The sequence below is a fragment of the Ambystoma mexicanum genome, chromosome 7q (assembly GCF_040938575.1).
Source record: "Ambystoma mexicanum isolate Mex_15411 chromosome 7q, UKY_AmexF1_1, whole genome shotgun sequence".
NCBI classification, from domain to species: Eukaryota; Metazoa; Chordata; class Amphibia; order Caudata; family Ambystomatidae; genus Ambystoma; species Ambystoma mexicanum.
Genome location: NC_090941.1, coordinates 791,990,883 through 792,016,403, shown reverse-complemented (window position 1 = coordinate 792,016,403; position 25,521 = coordinate 791,990,883). Strand labels below are relative to the sequence as shown.

The following is a 25,521-nucleotide window of genomic DNA, read 5'->3' as shown; positions in this document are numbered from 1 at the left end:
AGTTGCTGGGCGAGGACCCGCCCGATAAGATTTGTGCTCCTGATGGTGCCACGCTCGCTGGCAGCCTGGGGAGTGTGATGGCCATCTGGGTGAACGGGGAGGAGCGCGGGCCAGAGTGTGGCAAGCTGGCTGGGGGGCACGGGGTGGATCCTTCCTCCATGACTCCTCTGTTTCATGTGTCTGTGCTGCTGTCCACACTAGCTGCGCAGGCCTCAAAGCGAAACAAAACACTGCAAATCTCACGCAAACCCTTGAAACTACGGAGGAGAATCTGACTGAGCCCAGTGAAACTCTTGTGCCTCACTTGCGAGTTTTGGCATGGCGCTCACACAAGTTCGTGCACGCAAATCAGACCCCAATGGAGAAAGTCATGCCTGTTGAATGCACAGCACCATCTGATGCTCCACAGATTTTGGGAATTGCTGTCAGTGCAGTAAATACGCCCAGTGCCACACTTAAAGATGAATTAACAGTTAACAACATCGAAAACTGCAATGGCATGGAGGACGAGGTTTTCTGACCTTCAATCTGGCAGCCTCACCCGATTAATTGAAAAGGTGAGCCCAGCATGTGCAACAACAACAGAAGGGACTTCCTAGAAGTCGTAAACAAAATCGTGAACAAAATCTTGCACAAAATAACTCAAATAAACAAGGCATGCAATACACATAAGAGAACAGAAATGGTGGTTATAGAACGTGAAAAAAACTACACGACACCTATGAGAGAAATGGCAGGATTAATGGGTCAAACTGAAATAACCTTGCAGGGAGGGGCTGTCAATATGAACATTTCTCCAACATTACTTTGCTCCCAAGCACGCTTTCCAAACCAGCACGGATATACATATACCTCAAGATCCAACCTGGGAAACACAAGAATAACGCCTCAAACAACTAAACTGATCAAAGAGAGTTCTGACTCTAGTTCCTCTCCCTCTGTGTCTCACACAATAAACTCCTCATTCAACGAGCGTGAATACCCAAAGGTTAGACGTTCTAAAGTATCTGAACCACGAAAACAACAGTACCACTTAAAACAGACTCTGAATGAAACTTTGATCAAAGAGCTACAACCACTGCTGATGTCCTCAATGTCAATCACGATTGCCCCTTTCCTAAAGTTGTATGAGAAAATTAACGACAATTTCAAAGACTTAAAAACTCTGGTGGCATTAATAAATGCAAAACATGTACACTTGGAAAAAGACTTCAATTTCTTAAGAAAGGTCTATGGCGATTCAGAAAATAAAATTGAGGCATTACTCGCCACAATTAATGACCAAAAGGAAAACAACAGAATGGATATAAAATTACTTTCCGGGATTGCAAGAGAAGCGTTGAGCCTCCTACAACACAAACCACGGAGTGACCAAGAAAAAGGCGGTGAACGATCACAGGAATCAATGTCCAACACACCCCCTGACTGCACACACACATCAGCTGAAGAAGCGAATAGAAACTGTAACCTGGTAAGCTGCTTCGAGAAAATTAAAAATAACCACTTGGAAGAAGATACAGTTCAATCACTATCATCAAGTACCAGCCAAGCTGACAACCAGCCTCTGTGCGGCTCTTCCATCCTCCCAAAATCAGCTGAAAGATCTAAGATAAGCCTTACTAAAGTTACAAACTCTGCTAAAATAATGGTTCCACAGCTCATTGTGGTTGGGATCCCTATGAGTGAACAAGTAGACTTAACAACAACAAAGGACCAAGACACTTCCTCAAAAAAAGTGAATCCTTTGCAAGTATTCTGGAAAGTAGTAAAGGAATTGATAACCTTGAAAGTTTAGATCCCCAAAATCCAACAACCTCAAAGCTGATATTAGGGTAACCAGTGATCGAGAGTGTCCTCAATCACCCATAACACGAACAACTGAGAAAAACAGCCAAATATTTCCCATATTTCAAGGAATTTCTGAGCAAAAAGCTGATGAGGGTACTAAAAAAACTCCCTCAAATTAAAAAAACGAAAAATCAACGAGTAACAAAACATAGATGAAACGACTCCAGAAAATTACTCCGAAACCTCAAAATGGTAAATGTCACTGTTCACACCAATAATCGAGACGAGAGAGTGTCCACCTCAAGAAAAGTGTCCAAAATTGTTTCCATGCCTAAAGACTCCGAAATGGCTTTGCAATCTTCAAATGACAACAAGGAAGCCTCAATTGACCTAAAGGATCTATCAGTGTATGAAGATGACCGTGACAAGCCGGTAGCAGAAGTCATGGCCGGGGACCCGGCTCCACATGCAGAGCTGGAAAAAGAAGTGGAGGTGCCCGAGGAGGCCAATGAATGTGCTCAACCAGAGTTGACAACTCATCCCACTGAACCTGAAACCAATTTACAGACGGTCAAACCCTCTTTAGTTGGCCCCACTAGAATTTGCTCAATAAAACAAAAGACTGTCAAGCAAGCTGATACACACATTGAACCAGTCAGGCCTGTCTTCAAAACGATGGAGGAGAGGTGCATGGAACTTGACAGTGCAACGCGGCCTTCCTGGTTACAGAGACCATCGGGACCCTCAATAGGGGGCTCTTCTCATCCTGACTTTAAACACTATGAGAAGGCCCCAGATGACCCTTTAAATCGGCACATGAGCAAATTCGGACCTAAAATGGAAGACAAAGAACGTCTGACTGGGGCCAAAAATGCCCCGAGATCAGAACTGGATGCAAAAAGCCTAAAAGACAAATGGCACAGAGACAAAGCCCATACTCTGAATAGAGCATGAATGGAATGCATTGAGAGCAATGACAACCTAATACTAAACTGCACAAATGTGCTACGCCTATTCCTCTGCGTCCCATGTCCCAGAACTATCCAATCTGAGGACATTAAAACAGTGGAATTCATAAAAGAAGACCACCATGATAGAATTATCTTGCACTTCCTCTCTAAAATTGTACTGAATATTGTGCTAGAGGCTGGAGCCGCTCTCATGTCTTTGGGCTTTGACATATCAGAAGCTTCAGAAACTCATGAAACCAAAGAACATGAAAATCCCACAAAAACATGCTCAGACTTAAGAGTCGAAAAGGCCCTCACAATGAGAAATTCCACCAGCGAAACTAAGAAAAGCGAGGTTTGCCTAATAGCAAGCAAAGTTGCACATCCTGCAAAAAATGGAAAGGATGGGTTGTTAACACGCAATATGTCTGCATCACTCAAAAACTTGTCTGAAGACGAAAATATTCAGATCACAATAAATGGGAATTGTGGCCTAGACTCCAAATGAATGAGGAGCCTGAGCCCCTCAAGATTGGATCCTGGAATACTAGAGGCTTTCACACTTGTTCCAGGTAGCCTGGCTGAATGGTTTGGACGTGGCATGCCTTCAAGAAACTTACCTGGACGTTTGCCCGACAATTGATGACTATGAAGTGGTAATTAATCCAGCCTTTAAAAAACTCAAAGGACGTCCTATTGCCGGCCTACTAACGTTTGCAAAGAAGAGCTCCGGATGTTGCATTATTCAATCAGCAAATCCATCATTCTTCATTCAAGTCACAACTATTGGGACAACAAATCTCACACATACCAACGTGAGTCCCATTCATATTCTCAATTTATATTGGAACCATCTGGGAGCAGGTACGATTAACTTCATAGACCAAATCTCAACACTGGTGGACGAGATCCTGGAGACGGACGAGACAGCAAACATCATTATATGTGATGACTTAAACATCAACTGCTTTATGACAAAGCAGAAGGATGTTAAATTTAGTCACACTTCTAACACTCTCGCAGCAAAATGGATGTTGGAGATGGATCTAAGAAACCTCACCATGTTAAACGGAAACACCACTAATGATATACCAGCCAACCCAACACGGAGGAGGGGTACCCAAAATCTATCTTAGATTATTTCTTCATCTCAGCTAAAATACAACAAGCCACTACATCACTACAGGTCACCCCCACAATGCAAAGTGACCATGAGATGGTAACTATAACCCTAGTAAGACCTAGGCAAAGGGATAGCAAATCATGGAATCACCGGATCATAGTTGAAACTAATCGAGTAAGGCCGAAACGCACCACAGATGAGGTCACACACCTCACAAAACATATATTGAAAGGGAATCTGGTGTCGAATATAGCCATCTGCTACAAAACTTTGTGGAAAAAAAGCAGGGACCCAGAACTCCAGTCCATGTAAACAAACACAAATTTGACGTGGCAGTCCTAAGAAAAAATCAGGAATTGCGTACCACAATCTAACAATTACAAAATACAGGGGATGAAACCTATATAACAACTAAACGCGCAGCCAACCAAAAATATAAAAAATGGCTAAGGGCGCACAAAGCATTTATGCTGCAAAAAGACGCAGAAGCTATAATGCAAAAGATGGGTCATAAAAATGTGTCTGAATTTTGGAAGATTCTGAACTACGAAGGTGCCCCCCAAGCCGCTCTGATGACCAACATGGTTTCTGAAGCAACATGGTTCATTTACTTCACAGAACATTTTAGCAAAAAAGGCCAGTGGCCGGATCCACTAATGCCAACTCTTGAGAAATGGAACTTAAGTTTCGAGACGGAAGACATTCAGCAGATCATTAGACAAGCAAGTGCATCGAGAGCACCTGGACCAGACGGTCTCACTAATTTTACACTAAAACAAGAGCCAGAAAAATGGGCAGAGCTACGTAGTGAACTGTTTACCAGAATCTCTGTTGCACGCACCACCCCGAAATCCTGGAAGAATGCCATCATTGTCCCCATATTCAAAAAGGGAAATCGTGCAGACCCTAAAAACTATCAGCCGATAGTCCTTTTGGATGTGCTGGGGAAAGTATATGCCACGATGTTGCAACATAAATTACTACATTGGTCCATAGAAAGTGGACACATGGATGTGCGCCAGACTGGCTTCGTGAAGGGAGTCGGTTGTGGCCTAAATCTCTTGTTAATAAATCTGCTGAAAATGGAGGCCATAAGAACAGGAAGAAAGGTCTACTTAGCCTTAATTGACTTTTCGCATGCCTTCGATACCATTGATCGAGAACTACTATGGACAAAGATTCAGACTTGGGGCTGTCCTGCGAGCCTCTTAGCTGCCATTAAAGAACTCCATACTGCGACTACCATCAAAGTCTGGCTAGACCAAAGTGGAACTCTAACGGACGCCATTAAAACCTACTGCGGCGTAAAGCATGGATGTCCCTTAGCCTCCATAATCTTTAATTTGTTCCTATCTGATATTGGTATTACATTAGAAGGACCTCAATCCTTCTCTCCCAAAATTCATGGGCCTGTGCTAAGTTGGATGTTATATGCTGATGATCTGATTTTGCTAGATACCACTCTGATCGGTCTTCAGAGGAAAATAGATGCACTACAAAGCTATGTGAAGATTGATGGCCTGCGAATAAACAACGCCAAGAGTGAAATTCTAAAAGACACAATATGCAGGTCAGCATGGATTCAACAAAAAATTAAAATGGCACCTTGGAACAGAATGTCTAAGTACAGTCAAAAACACCTGATACCTTGGCATGCAGATCAGTGCGAACATAAACGATGGTCCATGGGTGGAGCCAAGTTAGTCCTATGAATGTTAAGATTGTGAGGGACACACTGGATCAGAGTCATGAGCCTTCAGCTTCTGTGTTTCTAAGCATCTCTCTATGTCAACCAAAAAGAAAGTCAGTGCGAAAATCAGTTTTTTGTTTGCACCAGAAAACATTAATTGCCACCACTCTTCGCATCCCTCGTTGAATAACCTTCCATCAGCTGGGCTAGGTGTGTGGTTCTTTGAGCTTGAAGAGCGGGGCAAAATAGCATGAGATGTTTTAATGATTCTTCGTTGGTGAAGCAAGTTCATTTTTGCAAGGTATTTGCACTAGGGCAAATATAGCCTAAAACAAAACATGCATTCTTTCAATGGCAATGTTTGCCCTGGTGCCAGTAGGACAATGTTTGCCCTGGTGCCAGTAGGGCATGGTATTAGCACCAGGGCAAACATTAGCAGCGCAAAAATGCATTTTAAGGATAAGGGGTCGTTTCAATCCAAATTGCATGCAGGTGACCGTCTATATTTGCGAGTCCCCTCTTTGTGAGTTTGGACGTTTCCACCACGTAATGATGAAGTAAAGGGTGAAACACTGGTGAAATTGCCTTTACACCTATCTTGGAACTAACTGTTAGGAGAAGTTTAAATGCCTAACAAAATTAACATTGGAGGAGGCATTTACAATGGACTCCTATGTAATCCGCCTGCTTTTTACCGGGTACAACAGTCAGAAGGATTCAATGGGAATCTATTGGTTTTCTGCCAGCATGAAAAACATTCTGGTGGGAAGGTTAGGAGGATGTGTTAAGTTCACAGAGCTCTCCAACTCCAGCAGGAAAATAACAGAAAGTCCCACGGTGCATACCAAGTGTGGAAACATGTTTCCCCCCACTCCTTGCGCTCCGCAGGACTTCGAAAATGTACCCCTGTGGAGTGGAAGAAGTGTACCAAAAGAAGAAGTGGAACTGTGACCTGGGCTCGGGACAGGGTAGATGGGGGCATAGTACAGCACATAAGAAGGATTTGCAGCTATGGCGGGTTGACTGACAAGTGGGTGGAAGGGGTAAAAGAAGGCAGCGCCATTATATTGTTTTTTGTTTTTTTCCTGAGCCGGTCAGTCATTGAGAGTATTTATATATTGTCTAGACTCACTGATTGCATCACCACTAGAACTTATCTTTAACATCTATCTGAGCGGATGCTGCCTCAGCATGGCCCTGGATCTAGAAAAAACGTCCCTTGTCATGAACAGAATTTGGTTATTTATTCCATATCCTGTGTTCCAAGATTGAAAGTCTTATCTCCTTTGGCCTGGTAGAAGGTTTTTAGGTATGACTGGTCTATGATCCTCCATAGAGCAAAGTTCCCACCCTGGGATACACAATGTGATGCTCTCCTTAAGGTAGACAGGAAGCCCACTGATGCACTTGAAAAGGACGCAACAAATGTTAAGCTGTATTCTGTACTCTACTGGAGTCTGCAGCTGGTTCCTGATTTGATTTTCGGTATTTATACCACGCTCATGATGGACTTAACTGTATAACGGCACAGCTGGTATCAAAGAAGGATTGCAAAAGAAGCAGTGTACATACCAGGAACTTATGCAGGAAGATCTTGAGAGCTCTGCAAACCTGACAGAGCAACTCAAGATCCTTAATCTCTCTAGGGATGCTATTCCATAAAACATTCTGTCTCCCCTTGACACACATGCCGATGAGGGTACAGTCAACAGCAGCTGATTTCTTGACCGTAACAGCCTAGTAGGCTGGTAGCAAAACATTTTCTCTCTTAAATAGGCAGATGCCAGTCCATTGAAACATTTAAAAATGATGCACGCCAACTTAAATTTGATGCAATCTTCCTCTGAACAGCTTGGACATAATCACTTTTCATACGTCCAGAAACCAATCAGTTTTGAGCCATCTGGAGTGTGCTCATACGTTTCATTGAAGTACCCCCAGAAGCTCAAGTGACCAGTCACTAAGGCTTCAATACAACTTTACACTTGGTCAGGTGCATGAATGGAGAAATCCTGTATAGCCATCTGATTTAAAAATAATACCTCTTATGAAGCAAATGGACCTTTAGAAACTATATTGTCTTAGAATTTAACTTGAGATAACTTGACACGTTTTCCAAAAATCATGGGGAGATGGAGTGTGAGGAGAGCTTCTTACTTAGTGTTAGCAAGACCTCCCCATCTTCCCCAGGCTTTTATAAAGCCAGCTAGAATCCATCCAGGCTATGTCATTTCAGTTTTCAGTTTAGCTACAACTGCTAAAGGATGGTAAAGTGGAAAGGTATTATTTAACTTCAAACATTACGGTTCCAGAATGGTGAAAATGGTTCTAAATAGTAGTGGAACTGTCAACAGTAAATAAGTAGTGGAACTCTGCGCCCGACCATTCACACTCACTTCGGTATAGATACACAGCCCCATGTATCTGTACTATGTACATTTTTGCACTGCAGCTAAAACAGTGCCAAATGGCACTTGCACCAATATAGGCTTGCTGGGGCACTGTTGCACTGCTTGTTGACTATTCTACATGTTTTACTACTCCTTACACTGGGTGGCTTGTGATCACCACCCATATGTTTTACTCACTACATTTGTGTTGTTGGAAGAAACTGGCAATCTCAAGTTTCACTACTCTAATAAGCTCTCATAGGGAGTGGATTGTGTCTGTGAGTTCTGAACACGTTTGATAGATATCTGTCGCTGGCCGATAGTCATTTTGCACAAACTACTACCATCTTTGCCAAACCTTGCAGCCAATTATTATGCTGCATTGTGTGCCATACATTCTGAGTACTCATTTTTAATGGAGAGATGGTTACTATGTAACTAAAACAAACGACGTTTTGCAGTATCTGGAGGGCAGCTAATTGGCTGGTGTTTGACACTATCTTTAGACAATGGATATATTCCAAGGTATTGCTGGAATCTTTAAAGCTTATTTTCCCTTCTACTTCCAGTAGCACAAAGAACTCTGGGTGTGATGTCAGAATGCAAAGTCCACTTACGCAAAGGACAGGGATTGGATCCATGAAGTAGACTTTTGGCTTTAAAATAAGGGGTCTCCTACTCATTCTTGATTCACTCTTGAACAAACCCTGAGGAAGAATTCATTGGACCTCTGTTGGGGAATCAGTCCTTCCCAAAGTCCTCAGCCAAAAGTGAAGACTGAATTTGTTTCGAGGAAAAGGCAAACTCTGCTCCCTAACCATCCCCTATGCACATTGCGGGTAACCTACTGCTGGAGCAAGACCTGCCTCTTTGTCAGCCACAAAGGAACACAGGACCTCACCATGCCTAATGACCCCTGCAGTTGAGTGTCAGCCTCCCCCATGTTTGGGAGCTTGTGAACCAGGACCAATCTTATCTTTGAGTCCCTGAATTGGTAATCACAGCAACTTTAAAGTCAAGACAACCACAATCCCTCTGTTTTCATCGTCAAACTGATGCGATCCATGATTTGAGCTTGTTCGACCCAATCGAAAAAACAGAACCCTCTTGTGCTGCTTTCGGCAATCACCTGATCTGTGAACCACTGTGGTATACCCGTTGAACCAGGTAGCTGCCGCACCATACCTCACGTGAAACTAGAAGCCATTGCTGCACCTTCACTGTTAGAACCACTTTTCGAACCACCAGCATCACTACTGCCGATCTTCTTCAACAGTTAACCAGACACTGGGGGAACTCATCGAGCCACGACCGTCAAACACTGCACTGAACCATCTAAATTGAGCTGTGCATCCAGTCAACAGCATATTAGCTGCCACATTGGCTGTTGAATTTACCCTGGAGGCCCTCAAGGTATACACTTTGTTGAATATCTCTTTGAATCGCAGTGACCTTCAGTTCGATGCCATTGCATCCCTAGCTAAGCATGTCCTCTGCTTGGCTCGAACCAACCGCTCATTGCAGGACCTCGTCTTGAACCACTGGAAACATTGCGTCATTCATCAACCCGATCCAGGGGTTACCAAATGACTTGAACTAGATCATTATGGAGTTGCCATCTTATCAAACTGCACCTCGGATCATCAGGTTCCCAGCTTCGAGCCATCACTGTACCTTCTGTCAAACCACTGGCGTGTCACACGCTGACCTCAACCAACAGTGTCCCTATACTTGAACCGGGCCAGATCTTCAAACCGAGCCTCAGTAGCCATCCGACGTGCATCGCGCAAATGCTGCACTTGAACTGGTTTGAGCTACCATTTTGGACCACCTCGACGCCTCCTCCCTGCTTGGGTTTACATGATCCACTGCACCCAAACTTGGCTTGATCAGATCCACAGCATTAAGAAGCCTGGTTCGACGCCAAGAACCATAGAAAGGTATCATTAACTAATATCTATCCCCTGCTCCAGCTTTTAGCCGTAGAGATCGGGAATTACACCTTAATCCCTTTTTGAAAGCCAGAACATATCCTTTTCACAATCACTGTGGTTTTTACTTGCCTTTCACCCCGGATTCACTACACAGAGTGCTACATTTTCTATCTGTTCATATTCTGTGTTATTTCCTCAGGTTTAGGTTTGTGTAGTATTTTTCTATTTAGTTATTTCTTCAAATGGTGTGCTTTATTAAAGTATATATAAGTCTATAGAACCTTGATTGGACATTCCCTTTGTTTGGAATGTTATGCTTTGATGTTTGGGTTGCTACTAAATCACATTCACGCCCCTCTTGAAAGCACAGCCTTGCCTTGACCCACGTTACCACAAAAGGCAAAGGGCGTATATCTCTTCACTGTGCCTGTTTTACGTTTATGGGGCCAGATTATAGAAACATTGCACTGGTGCAAGTGCAAAGTTGCATGGTATTACTATTCTATAGGGCACACTTTGGCCTGGTGCCAAAATGCATTGAAAGTGAACATTTTTTGCCCTAGGATAATGTTTGCGCTAGGGCTTATATCATGCAAAATTGTACTTTCAAAGGTTTTCTAATAATAATTGTTCTTTTATAACAAGCTTAATGCCGGGAAAGGTGCAAAGTTTCTGTAACCTGCCCATGATTGGGATCACTCTTGTTTTGTAGCAATTTGAGGGTTGAGTAGGCGCTTAATAGCCACTACACACCGTTGCCACTACACAGCCAGTTCGATAGCACAGCGACTAGAGCGCTCGCTTTGACCTCTGTGCAGAGCCTACTAAGGCAGAATAGAATCCCGGCAGGGCCAAACTCATCCTTTCAACCTTCCGAGGTCGATAAATGAGCACCACACACTGGCTAATAAACAGCGTTCAGATGCATGAGGGTCCATAGCACCAGGGGTGCCGAGTACGCGGGTGCTTTGGGGCTCGGGCACCCCACGGGAATGGCCATCTGCATAAAAGTCCCTATACTTTCATTGGGACTTTTGGTGCCAGCCACCCCCCCCGCCCCCTGCCCCGCCCCTGGGAAAACCTGAAGTCGGGGCCCCTGCGTAGCGCTATATAAATGGAAAATTATTATTATTGTTCTCCTGCGGGACAGAAGTCATTTTGTCGCAATGTGTGTCCTTTCCGTGAGGCGCATGCACGTGAGACTGCATCTGAGACTAGAACTCGGCAATGGTGGCAGACACTCCATGTGATAAGATGTCATGGAGTTAGGTCAGAACTGACGTGATGATAGCCATGCAGTTAGGCATCTCTTACCTGTCTTTAAAGATGAGTTTTCCTCCACGGAAATCTGTGATGGCGTCAATTGGCAGAGCAGGTTCACACCTGGATGAAAGTATCGGGGGTGTGGGGCTAGCACTTGGATTCCTCGAGCCTGCAAAAGAACACAACATAAAGAATGAATCTTCACCTCTGAAGTAGGCCTACAGGCGTGTGACTGCTAAAACATTGCTTGCAAAGTCACAAAAAGGTGTAACACTATAACCACTAGAACCACTGACCCTTGGTACTTCCACAGTACAAGGGAACCCCGATAACCCATGTCCATGGGGTCCAGACCTTATCCTGATTTTAAGTCAGGGTGAGGACTGGGCTGGGGCTGACTGCAGCTGGCAACGAGGTACTCGCTGGGCACGTCAGACAGGAAGTAGGGTTTAATTTGGGTTTAATTTGCTGCACAAAGTTTTTTGCCTTTGATGCCAGATTGATCAAGACAGCTTCTTTTGTCGGCTGAGACTGCAAATATAAGCCCAAATATGTTAAACCATGTGTTTCTTCCACCACCTTACCTCCAGCGCTCCATGTGAAACTACCTTTTTTAAATCTTTTTTTTCCTAAACTCAATCCCTTTCGCTTTTGTTACATTAAGCTTCAGATCATTGTCAGTTGAGTATCCGACGAAATAAATCACTAGAGGCTGGAGCCCACTTTGGGCACAGTCCAACAATAAAACGTCGTCGCCATTGGCTAGCCAAGACAACTTAGACACACCAAAGGCCACTTTAGACGGGGCCAGCCCCATATGTGGCACATGGAGGTTGATCAAGCAGGGGGCCAGCGCACAACCCTGGCACAATCCATTCTCAGCACTGATCTCCCCCTGCATGTCCAACCTGATTTTCAGCTGATTTCCTGTGTCAAGATATATTACAGTCCCGCCTGTAGGCCACACTTTTCCACAATGTTTCCATGGTTTACTGTATCAAAAGACAGTGGCTAGGTCTATACTAGCGATGTATAGAGACCTATCCTGGCAATGATTCGCAGAGTGGGCCAATGCTTGAACAAGTAAGCCATTTAAGGTGGGGCGTTGTCCCTTTCTGAAGCCTGTTTGCAATCTGGACAAGCACTCAGTCTGTTTATCCCCGGCTTCCAGCTCTTTGGGTACCAGCGCCGCAAATAACTTGCTAACTGCGTCTATCAACACAATCGGCCGGTAGCTCTTGGGGCTCTCCTTGTCTCCTTTCTTACATATTGGCATTAGGTATGATAGTTTACAAGAGTCAGATGTTTTCCTTTTTATAATTACATCTTGGAATGCTGTATATAGGATAGCTGCCCATGTGCCCGGGGTTTGTCTAAAGATCACGTTGCTCAAGCCGTTGGGACCTGAAGCTCTAGACCTAGTGATTTTACTAAAAAGTGACCTTATTGTCTCCACTTCAAATGGTAAAATCCAAGTTTCATCACCAACAGCCATAGTATCAAGGGCAATGGGAGTCTTTTATAGTTCGGTAAAACACACTTCCCAGGTTTCGGCTACAATAGGATTTGTCTGCATAGAGGCCTGTGTATGATTCAAGGACCATATGAGAGATCATATAAGAGACCAAAAGTTACTCAAACTCTTTTTTAACAAAGCAGTTAGCATGTTTGCACTGTCTCATTGTGCCAAAGTGCACCTGGGAGTGTATAGCCAGTTCCTATAGCTTTGCCTAAGCTTACATACTTTAACCAGTTTTTCACCTGCAGAACCTCTAGAGATATTCACAGATTTAAGGCTGGCTTTTAGGCTGTGAGTTACTATGAGAAAGGTTGTATGAGCGAGTGACAGGTCAGTGAATCTGTATGAATATGACTGTGAATGTTCTGGGTCAGTGGGTGCATGTGTGGAGAATGCAATGTAAGTAGATGTGAGCGAAGACGTATGGGTGAGTCAATGAGTATGAATATAATGTATCTGTGAATGTTCTGGGTGGGTGGCTGTGTGTAGAATACAATGTGAGTTAGTGTGAAAGGTGCATGGATGAATAATAGGTGTGTGAATGGGTATTAACGTGACTGTGGATGTTCAGGGTCGGTGGGTCCATGTGTGGGGAATGCAGTGTAAGTGGATGTGAGAGGTGTATGGGTGTGTGAATGGGTATGAATGTGATTATGTGTGTGCGTGAATGTTCTAGGTGGGTGCCTCTCTATAGATTGCTGTGTGAGTAAATGTAAAAGGTGTATGGATGAGTGATAGGGGAATGTGTATGAATTTGACTGTGAATATTCTGGGTGGGGGTGGGTGCCAATGTGGTGAATGCAGTGTGAGTGACTATGGGAGGTGTATGGGTGAATGCCAGGTGAGTGAATGGGTACGAATGTGATTGTGGTTGCATATTTGGAGAATGCAGTGTAAATGTTCTAGGTGCATTTGAGTGAATGTGACAGAAAGTGTAAGGGTGAGTGAATGATGGGTGAATGGATTTGAATGTGATTATGTCTGCATGCAAGTTACTAGGGGGCCCGGGAGCACTGCAGCAATGTTGACATTTCTTTACGTTGCATGGCATGATTTTACTGCCATTTTTGGATGAAGCCTTCTTAATGTGTGTTATTATGTGGCTAGACTGGTATTTTGGTGCAGCCAATCTTTCCATTCCAGACTATGGCTTGACATTTTGTACATGGCATCTGTGATAAAGCAAGCAAGCATGATATGTGTTATTACTTGGCTGGACTGTCATTTTGGTGCAGCAGACTAGTTATTTCTTATTGTGGCATTACATTTGTTTACTGAGCATCTATGATAAAGCAAGCACAAGTGAACTTACATGTCTAGGATGGCCTACGTTGTACACCGTTTGGACATGTTTTCTTATTTTGGTATGGCATTTTTAATGGTAATGCCAAGAGAGGTAAATTCGTACATCGGGGTAGTGCCATATATTGGCAGAGCCAGTTTGGATATGTATTCTTATAGTATCATTACTGGTATTACACACAAAGCAAACTTGAGCATTATATGGGAATATTGGCACATATTGGGGGTGCAGCCAGCATGGAAATGTATGGGGACAGCGAACATGAACATGTTTTTTTATACTGCCACATTCTGTGGGGAAAGACATGAAAATGAATTAGGAAATGGTCCTGTGCACTGTTTATGACTTACCGAACATTGTAACCGCATGGTGGTACAGACTGGTCAGGAGTGTGAAGTGCCACATGATTTTTTGAGGAGCTTGGCAGTGGTAAGGGGGATGCCCCTTCAGCATAGCTTGCAGCGAGGCCCCCAAAATGTGTGTTCCACTACTGACTACAATGGCTACTTAAGTATTCATTGAATGTGGGCTTTATTCCGGTTAGGGGATAGAAAGCATTCAAGAAGATGTAACACAGTCATGTGAAATCTATTAAAAGACATGTTAATTCCCTGTCACTCTTGGGGACACGTGCATACTGGGGATATTCTAGAGGTTGCTTAGTGTTACTGAGTTTGGGACCTGCAAAGGGTCCTTCACATGAAAGTTTTCGAATGTGGACGTGCAGGAACTGACCACAATGAAGATTGTGTTTCCAGGTGAACACTGGCTTTCTTTTCAGTAATATGGAGTTGTAGTCCTTGGGAGAATGCATATTTCATTAGTTCACAGTATCATCTTTGCAGCCCCGAAAGAAATAAGCTTTGCCAAAGCAATATTTGGGGTCTTTGCATAGTGAAAATGTATTCTGTGTTACTAAGCTTTGTGAATATACGTCCAGGTGATGTCATTATTTGCAAAGAATTGCCATCATATACCAAGGTTTTGTTCTATTGGTATAATATACTAAAAACCTCATTTATTTGGTAGGTATTGCCAGAAATGCCAGGTATACGCAACATATGCCAGTGTTGTGCCTTGAATATTGTTGTGCTCATAACGTTTGACAATTATGCTATCTTTGGCCCGATTACTCACATCGTTGGCTAACTATTAGCAAATTCAGTCCAGAAAACAGCACTGCAAAGCCATATCGATCACATCCCTGAAGCTATATTAAACACCTTGTGGCACTGGCATATGCACAAGTAATCGGACCATAAACCAAGCAAGACACAAATACTCCAGTTACTCAAAACCTATGCTGGGTTCTGCCATCATGTGCTCATCAACTAACACAGTTTTTCTGGGTTTCACATCACATTTCCAAGTGTTCACACCACATGCCAGATTTTGCCATCAAGTGCACAGGTGCTCACAATATTTGACAGCTATTGTCATAATATATTTTAGCACGCATACCATTTGTGAGGATTTGGTATCATCTGTCTAGGTACTCACACCATATCGCTGACACTGCCATCACTCGCCCTGGTACACACACCATTTGGCATGCATTGCTGTGAAACTAATCGGACCATTTAACAGATATTGAGAAATGTTAAGGCATGAAGAGGAGTGGGAGCCGGGTCGGGGTGCAATAAACAGAAATGTTGTACTCCTCAGAACTGGCAGAGAGAGAGGAAAACAGCATAATAGTTCCCTCACTCCCGTGGCCAGTTCAAGGCTCTTCTGCAAAGAATAACCCGAGGATCTGGGAACACGAAGAGAGCAGTGATGACATGCGTCTCGCCTGCCACTCTTTGACAGCAGAGCTAAAATAAAACGGAACCAGAAATTGCGCTAAAGAATAGTACATCTTTGTGTATCCATGTGAATCTATATAGAGCACTATGTTGGCACCAACATTGTGCAAGTGTGACCCAAAGAGCCAATGCTAAAATGTGTGATCTTGTGAAACATGTTTGGACCTTTCAATAGATGCAATTGCACTCATATATTTATTTAGATCATTTCAGGAATATTACCCTAGAGTTTAGGAAATACTGTGAACTTTGGACATTTCAATCTAAGATTTCTGAAACAATCCCAAAAACGTACTCTTTTGCCATATCTTTTGGCAAGATTAACAAAAGTGTGTATTTCCAGGAATTTGGGAAATATGCATGCAGTTGTGCCAAAAAAAAGTGTTCTTGTTCCTTAATACTGAACCTGTGTAGCATTGAAGCAACAATCCCCGAGCCGGTAATGCCCCGGGGCACATAGTTACAGGGCCGAGCATTGCGAAGGCTTTAATGAAGGCCCCAGGGCATTACCTGACTCGGTAATGCCCCCCCGGCGAGGGGATTATTGCTATTAGTACCCTGATCCATTGGACAGGGGTACTAAAAGCTTCTTTCTTCTTTGCGAAACGCTGGTTTCGCAGGAAGAATGGAGAAAGAAATGGCAGCCTTGGATGGCATTGACAATAATACAAACAAGTAAACAAACAAAATGGCCACCATGGAAAGTGAGAAGGGACTACACACAGTCCCATCTCCCTTTCCATCTCCTTTCCATGGCAGCCATTCAAAAAATAGGGAAAAGGTAAAGAAAAGACATGGTGCTACGGAAAGGAAGAAGGGACTACATGTAATCACTTCTTCATTTCCATGACGGCCTGTTGGAAATCGGGAGCAGACGCGCTGGGGACAAAAGTGTTCCCAGTATGTCTGCTCCTGAAATGGACAGAAAAGAAGGTAAGTGGGGGTGGGCGGTGATGAGGGAATTCTGTGGATGTGGGAAGGCAAAGGGGGACCACTTACCTCGATGACGGCCTCCAGCCATGAGGGGGCTCGGAGCAGGGGATTACCCTCTGGTAATTCCCCCATCCTGAGAGTCCTCATTGGTTGAGAGAATGCCACACTCTCCCTGTCGAGTACTAATAAAGGTTCTTTGGCAAGTTTCTGGTGCCTGGGATCTGGCCTGGCTAGAGAACTCAGTAAGTTAAGAACATGACACTGTGAAGTTGGTCTTGCAAGCTACAAGCTCAAAGCCTTGCGAAAGCAACTCAGCCATTGGTCCTTCTGAGGTTGTTAAAATGAAGACAAATGCACGGAGTAATAGTGATGACTGTGGCAAACAGTACTATTGAACTGCAAGCAGTATATGCACACAAGTTCAGATAATTATTTTCCAATCATTTCTGATTCTCTAAAATGCTTCCAAATACCTTTCTGAATGTACCTTTCCTTGCTGTTAAGCAATATGTTCTTTAGCTCAAATATGTTTTTGCATTCTTATTGCTTGCTCCCCTTGGGTATTTATGCAGTGCTATCATGCCTTTCAGGCTGCTATTTTTCAAACTGTCTTCATATGTTAAATCCTAAAAGTGTATAACCAGTTGAGTTGTGCTCTTCACAAATTGCTTGATCTTTGTATATTTCACAACACAAAGTGGTGGTTCCTTTATCAAGCTAGTTCACAAAAGTATAAGATAAAAGATAAGGTTTGAACCTTGAGTCCTGAGAATTCTTGACTTATTAAAACCTCTTGTAACTAGGGATGAACCAACACAATTTTCAAAATAGTTATCAAGATTGTTATCAACCAAACCTAAGATAGTCAACTTTGGCCGAATACTTTGCCATATCAATCTTCAAATGCATCTAGGTTGTTGAATTACTGGCCTGTGTGTGAGGAAGGAAAGCACACATAAGAAGACAACCTAGACACAGAAGAGACTGTGCCACTTCCACAAGGGGCCACAAGCATGATGTACTTCTTGTCTTTCTATGATGCTGATACTCGCGAGTGGATGGGCTGCTATGTTAACCGACTATCATTGATTGTCTGTTATTCTGGCCTGACCAGAGTTCATAGGGGTGCTTGGTTGCTGAGAGGCTGTCAGCTGGATTTAAGACACTTTACTTGAGTACACATTTAGGAGCAGGTGCTGCTGCATGGCTCTGGACATAGTTCTGAGTCCTATCAGCTGTTCTCCTCAAGGGCTCTGAAGCAGCTATCCTTCCTCCTGCTTGCTTTCTGTCAGCACAACTTCACAACCAATAGGTAGCATTCAATGCATGGCAGGTGGCAGTTTGCTCACGCTGCACACATGGCTGAGGTATTCTCAGCATGCAGCTCTCCACTAGGCTTAAATTATTTTTCCATCAGACACCTAAACAAATGCGCAATTACCACATTGGGGCACTTTATCACTTTATTTGTAGTTTGACTAACAAAAAGCCAGAGTTTCCTGAACTAAAGACAAGCCCAAAGGAATACTTTCAAGGATGAATTGAGTACTCAATTATGTTTTCATACAGTATTTGGTTATTGGTGTCTGTGTCCCACTGATGGGGTTTGAGATGTTTCCTACAGCATCAATAACAACCCTTTATAATTCTGTTTGCCTCTCAGCTTAGTCACACACCTTTCTCAGTGCACAACAGAACCACAAATAATGTAATGGACTGCAGTGTAAGTGGGAGTGGTGGGTGGCCAACTATGGAAAAGGCTGCAAGCTCACGTTTAGGTGTACCAGTTGCAACACTGGAGTTTTGTGTTGTGGTAAGTGGGTTACCAGTGATATTATCACTGTTGAAAACATCAAGGGTGACTCGATATTTCTTTAAGGCACTTAACATCCTCCCCAACATATTTTAGGGCTGGTGCAATTATATAATTAAACTCCAGTCCTAGAATATTTAGAGAAAGTGTTGGATAGTGCCTTTTAAAAAAATATTAAGTCACCCTCAATGTTTTCACAGTGATAATATCACAGGATGCTGGTAAGTGCATAAACACAAAAGTATAGATGATAGACTTACATCATGTTTTCCAATATTTAGACATACAGAACGTGTGGAATCCAGACTCTAACCACAGTAGAAGCCTCCATTCTAAGGTTCTCCTTAGCTATTCCCAGTGCATCTAGCTCTCTAGCCAGTCAGCAAGATTGGAATTAAGGCTCTAACTACCTGCAAAGGATGCATTCCAAGCCTCCCTTTGTGATCTAGCACACTTGGCACTGATCAAGTAGACAGAGGTAAGGTGTATCACAGGAAGTCTGAGCTAAGGCTGCTCCCCCACCTCCGAACACGCTCTAATAGTGTTAGAGCCCTTGCCTCTGGGCTCCATTTTGTGCAAAGTAAACCTTCACCCACATTAGAGGCACTCATCTTTGTTTTAGGGCCACTAACTTGTGCAACGGTCACCTACCACACATTGGAACCTCTTGGTGTGGGCTCTAGCACCTTAATAGATTAAATACTCAGGTTTACTAATCTATATATATAAAACAAAGTTGTGCTTGTTTGAGGGTTTGTATATGGTGTTGATCTTGGGATATAACTTGGGGATGTAACTCCTCATGAACGTTGAGGTCTGGCATCATGAATTTTCCAAGGAATATTCTTTATTTCATTGCCGAGTTAATGCAACTATTTCTAGCTCAATTGGTCATCCCGTTCCCGAGATAATTCATTTTTTGGCATTACATTTTGTCATTTGTAGAAAGTGCTCATCATCGTGCTGTCTGTGCGAAACTGGTCTTGCGTTTTCTTTTCAATTTCTTTTCGAAGCCAGTTTGTGTGTCTTTCTTTTCATTGATTTGTTTTGCAATAAACTCGATACATGTTAATTTCACAATTTAATTGAACACCAAATTTTTATTTACCTCTGATATAAATTCTCACATGAATATCATATTTGTATGCTTACTTTGATTATTTGCAGTGTATGTTTAGCAGCGAAAATGGCCACCACTGTTAATAGGCATACAAATATGATATTCATGTGAGAATTTAAATCAGAGAGAAATGAAAATTTGGTTTTCAATTTATTAGTGAAATTAACATGTATTGTGTTTTTGCTTTGTGGAAAAAGGCAATATTTGTTCATCTATTTTGGTGGAATATGAACACAAATCTGAGAAATGACATCCCGGGCAAAGCCGGTTAATCTAGTCAAACTATAAAAACATACCATTTGGTACACTGTTACTATTTTGCCTGTGAAAAATCGACACCATGTAGTGATGATCTGTGTAGAACAAGAGCTTTTGTGCAATAACAGCTATTACCAAAAAACATGGCAAATCACCTGCTTTCACAGCATGGGTGTTGTGTGCCTACATCTTTTTGAGTCAGAATGTGAGCTGCATTAGTAGCTGGAGGGATCATCGAAGATCAACAAGTGGACATCCTAAGGACCTTAGTGGAAAAGTAAAAGCATGCCACATACCCCTTCCTCTGTGTTTCACAGATCTCACTATACTATTGGCAGTTTAGAATGCAAGTGCTCAGCATCAACAATACAAGGATGAAACATCTACATCATCACGTGATACTCATGGGGCCTGCCTTGCAGTGTTATTGAATGATACGAGAGTCCCCTAGTTAAGAAGTATGCTTTTATGACAAACACTTGTAGTCAACCCAATGTCCACAATAATACTTATGTTCACAACAGATACCATAGAGAGCTTGAATGCCTTCCACATCATCCAGAGAAAGGGAGAAATCTCCAGTAAATAAGTAGATGGGATACATGAGGGCTTCTGGGTTGTTGGAGTGATCCAGTCCCAAGACATGACCAAACTCATGGGCTGCAACAGCAAACAGGTTGTACTCTGCAATGGAGAAAAGAAAAAGCCAACTTAGGTGGAGTCATTCACGACACTGAATAGTAAAATCCTGGCAGGGTTTCTAGCTCCATGTAATGAATGTCTGTGGGACAGTAATACTTACAGTTAATTACAGTAGACACTAGATGCATATTTGTTGCTTATTATTGAGAAACAACTAGATTTAAGAATGCAGTCCGTCGACAAAACCAGAAAGAACAAATTATATTTCAGGATGAGAGGAAGCTTGAACCCACTGTCCTACTGTCTGGTTCCAATGCAACAGTCTTTCCACTGATATGAACTAACACCGAACAGAATCAAATAATCTGTTTTAGTCTGGTGTCTTCTGAAAGTACAATTATTTCACCCGTGCTTATCCACCCACAGTAAAATCTCTCTTAGAGCTTGGTGCTTCCTGGAGGCCTGAAAAATACAATGTACTGTTTACTTTTCCGGTGGACCCCAATATCCCCCTAGACTGCTAGCTCATTTAGTACCCCTGTTAATGTTCTCAAAGCGCAGAACTTGCTCCAGTGTCCTTACATATCACCTCTCTGCTCTGTCTGGTGCCCCTAAAAATAACCTCATTATGCTGTCCCTCCCCATGCCCTATCACCAATGTCCTTGAATATGAGATCTGAAGGATTGACCATTTAGGATCTTTCAATGTGACCCTAGAAGAATGCCAGTCCTTCTAGTGTCCCTGGATAATCATATAGACCGCTGGCCCTTTAGGTAAATGTCAGAAAACTGTTGTCCTTCTGATACCTCCAAGTACGACAAAATACTGCTGGCCTATCAGAAGATGGCACAGGGCCTAGCCTTTTTGCCTTCATGAGGTCACTTACAATCACTCCAGAATGTTGTCCGTTCTGGAATGTCTGATAATGACCCTAAACTGATGAACCAAAAGGGACACTATGCAAATATATCGTAAAACAGTTGTTACTTTCCAAACAAGAGATGTCACAACAGAATGCTAGCTATTACCTAATTCTGAAACAAGTTGCTAATCTTTCAGAGGGCCAGGTGCTGTGCTTTGAATGGGCCGGTCCTATCCGGCCTGCAGTAGCGGCACTTCTTATTTTTTGACAAGATGAGTACCTGCCCTTCTCCAAGCTTGAAGGAGAGTATCAATACTAAACTATGGTGTGAGATGCAAATGAAAGCATTTCCTTTAACTGTACCTCATTGAAGAGCTAAGCTCCTGCAGACTTTGCTTGGGAAAGCAGAGCCCTCTTCCTCTCTCTCCCGTCTGCAGTGTCGATAATGTCTCCTTCATAGGCCACCTACATAACAAACGAAGACCCACACATGATGCTCCATAGCTGGCAGCAGACCAGGCCTGGAACTCCATTTCACTAATTGTGCTTTAACTGTTACCCATGGTGTCCCTTGAGAGTTTTCATGTGGAGTACGGATTGATTTGTTTGGGACACACTGCATGGGCAACACCCTAAGAAAACCTGGGCAATAATTTGTTTAAACATGTTTTTGTTATTAGTAGGGCCCTTTCTAATTGGAATTGTGATGGTTCGTTTCAGACTGAAAACCAACACACCACAGTCACCTACCAAAAATGTGTCTGAAAATGTGAAAGTAAAAATAAAACTCACCCTTCTTATTGTTTATCTCTATAATGTATGCAACAAAGAAAGTTGATTTTATATCCAAATTCAAATTTTCTTAACTCCATACATAAAAACAAACCGGACGTTTGTGTGAAAGAACACCAGCCTCATTGCTTAACCAAATTGTGCGATCCAGGTCAAATAATGTAATCACACTTACACCTTACCTGTAAATATTGGAAGTTCTAAAGCCTGACAACTTTTTTACACCACAACACCGTTGTCAAAACTGGCCAAAATTAGTCTGTGATTGATGAGGGTCTTTGAGAGATGGTTGCATTTGATTGACATAGTCAAACTTAAAGTTAATGACCACCAGTAAACGATAATAATAAAATGTTGGTTGGAATCACTGAGATATTTCGGCATGTCATGCTCTCAAAGCCCAGGTTGAGAAATAAATACAGACTTACACAGAGAGTTAAAAAGGTTGTGAGAACATGAGTTGAGTGGGAGTGTGGGGAGAGAGACAAATGGAAATAGACACAAATAGAAATGAGATCCGAAGACGGTGACACACATAGAAAGTAACACAAATGGAAAACTATGAAAATGGAGCAAGACACAGTGTAAGATTAATATATATGGGTCAATAAACTTCGACTGTCCCTGTTATAAGAACAATTTTAAGAGCCTTTCGTGCCTGAGCCCTGGCCCACTTAATGCATAGACTGGTGAGTATCTGCATTTCTTTTTTTCCATTTAAAGCACTGGCCAGGTGTGCTCTAACGAGGGAATATCACACATTGAGAGCATATGTAAAGAAATAAGCATGCAAAAATGAATCAAACATCCATCACAAACAATCTTGAAAATTACTCAAATGGCTCAATTTATTTATGAAACTAAACCTGCAAAAATAATAAGACTTCCTTTATCATGCAGCCTCTGAACAAACATTGGTAAAGGCTCTATGACTCTCAGATTTTGTCAATATGTTGAACGTCTAATTAGGAATGGATCCAATGCTCTGGCTTTCTCTCTGTTTTCACTGAAGGGTGCCACCAAGGTTCTCTGTGTCATCACAGTTGTCACCAAGTTGAAGGACAAAAGATAGTCAACTTCCTTATATTAAAAACGCTGACTGATCATCCAATCTCTATGGGAGGTTCCAATGAGTAGACTTAACATGGCTTCACAAAGTTATGTTATGTTATGCTATGTTATTTGGCATTTATATAGTGCTCTATATATCATTGGTATGACATCAAAGCGCTGGAGGGTTGAACGCCCTCGGGGACCGTCGTCCAGGACAGTTGAGAGAGTAGGTGTCAAAGGTTGCTTCAGGAGCACCGATTATATGCGCAGCTGATGCGAATGCCTAATGGTAGCTGCATCCTAGCATCAGGTGTGGTGGTATTTGATATCAGTTGAATGTGTGCAGTCTGGAGGTTGAACACCAAGACTGGGTTCTGGCTGCGTTAGGCCTGTGTAGGACGCATATGTATGCAGCTAGGCCGGTTTAAGTGGGGTATAGCTGCGTTTTATCAGAATGTTGAGGTGTTCATGAAGTAATGTTGGTATGTGAGTAGCTAGGCCGAAATTGATAGAGGGGTGTAGCTGTGCTCTATTGTGTGTTGGTGTAGAGTAGATAATGAGCATAGTGATAGGAGAGGTGAGTGTCTGGGTGGAGGTTTTGATCTAACAACCTCACTATTCCTGATGTCAATTGCAGCAGAGTGTTGGTGCCGGAGGGGTTTAAAAATCTGTAGGGAGAGTATTTGGTGAGAGCAAGTTGTAGGAAGTGTGGTCCCTGGCCCCAAACAGCCGTATGGATGATGCAGAGGGATTTAAATTTGAGCCTAGCAGCAACCGGGAGCCACTGGAGTGATTTTATGGCTGGAGAAATGTGGTGCCTGGGCCTGAGACCAATGATATGTCTCACAACCCTATTCTGGATAAGATGGATAAGCTGGAAGGGACGTAGTATGGATAAACTGGACAATCAATTGCTTATGTTGGGTTACATGGAATCCATAAAACATCACAAGATAAAATCAGAATACCCCAGTGTGAGGCAGCAAGATAAACAACCCATGCAGTAAATGAGATTAGCAAAACAGTTAATAACATCAGTCCCCATTCATTTATAATGATGACAAAGGAGAAAAAAACAATAGACACACAGTATATTTCACACAGAATACAGTCCTACAAAACCATTCATTTAGATCTTCGATACGAGGAAGCTTTCAAAATACAAGCAACAGCAACCCCAGGTTCAGGCAGCAACAGCAATAACATAAATGCCAGTCTCCAATGCTGTGGGCCGCACTATCTGAGGACATTTAATAAAAAATGTTTCTGAGTGTCCTTATACATAGGGCAGAACAATACAAAGTGCAGCAATGTTTCCCTCTCACCATACAGGCAATTCCCATCACCTACGCTTAGCTGACGTGACCAGTTGCATGTTACTGTATTTAAATGAAAAGCGTTTAACTGAGCCCTAGTCAGAAGGGTCGGGTGGTATGCGTTCGAGACCATGGTATCGTACCCTGCTGCTCTCTCTACAGGACATAGATGGAGTTACATCCTAACTGAAGCCTTACACAAATTAGCATCCTCCCTGATATTGTCCCAGACAGACCAAAATGAAGCTTTGAGGAACTAAACACCAGCAACATTTGCTGGGTAGTCAAAACAATCAACCAACCCCATCATCCCAAATTATATTTTAATACAAAACAGCCATTCTATTTTGTGACAGTTCCCCAGCTACAACAGTTTCCTGATTAGCAGCCTAGTTAGAGTCCCTCCATTTCTTGACCACAAAGCATGCCACAATAAAACCGGCCTCAGTAATGGGAAATCTGTTAGGAAATCTAGATCAGTCCTGACATGTTCAACGACAAAACTGCTCATAGAGTTCTTGGATTAATCAAATTAACTGGTGAAGAATTAGTATCATCTGATAAACTTGAGGCCTTAATAAAACAGCTTGAATAGGCAATATGTAGAGATTAATCTCAAATGACACGCAACCGCACTAGCACAATATCATAAGGCACAAAGAATACCTTGCGGTCTGAGGGTCTCATTAGAACCAACCCTAAGCAAGGATAATCCCACCTTTGTAAAACGTTGATGACAGATCCTGAACAAATGCTCTTTGGATCTAATATTATTAACGATAGAGGAACTTGCACACATTATTAGTACTTTGAACGAAGAGATCAACAGCACAAAATTGACTTTGAGTGGTAATCTTTCCCAAGAACAAATTCATCTCATCCTAGAAGAGACAAACCAAAAATGTTACAAATACAAACAAGAATTAAAAACTAAAATAATAAGGAAATTCAGGAGACACACACAAG

At 42.6% G+C, this 25,521-nt stretch overlaps 1 protein-coding gene across 1 annotated transcript in view; it reads right to left on the bottom strand.

The window, feature by feature from the left end:
- Positions 1-25,521, bottom strand: part of LOC138527745 (collagenase 3-like) — a 123,132-nt gene that overhangs the window by 35,791 nt on the left and 61,820 nt on the right. Inside the window, exons 5-6 of the mRNA XM_069639032.1 lie at positions 20,418-20,573; positions 11,190-11,307 (exon numbers count right to left, since the gene is read on the bottom strand). Of these exons, the coding sequence (XP_069495133.1) occupies positions 11,190-11,307; positions 20,418-20,573 (274 nt within the window). The remainder of the gene's footprint in view (positions 1-11,189; positions 11,308-20,417; positions 20,574-25,521) is intronic.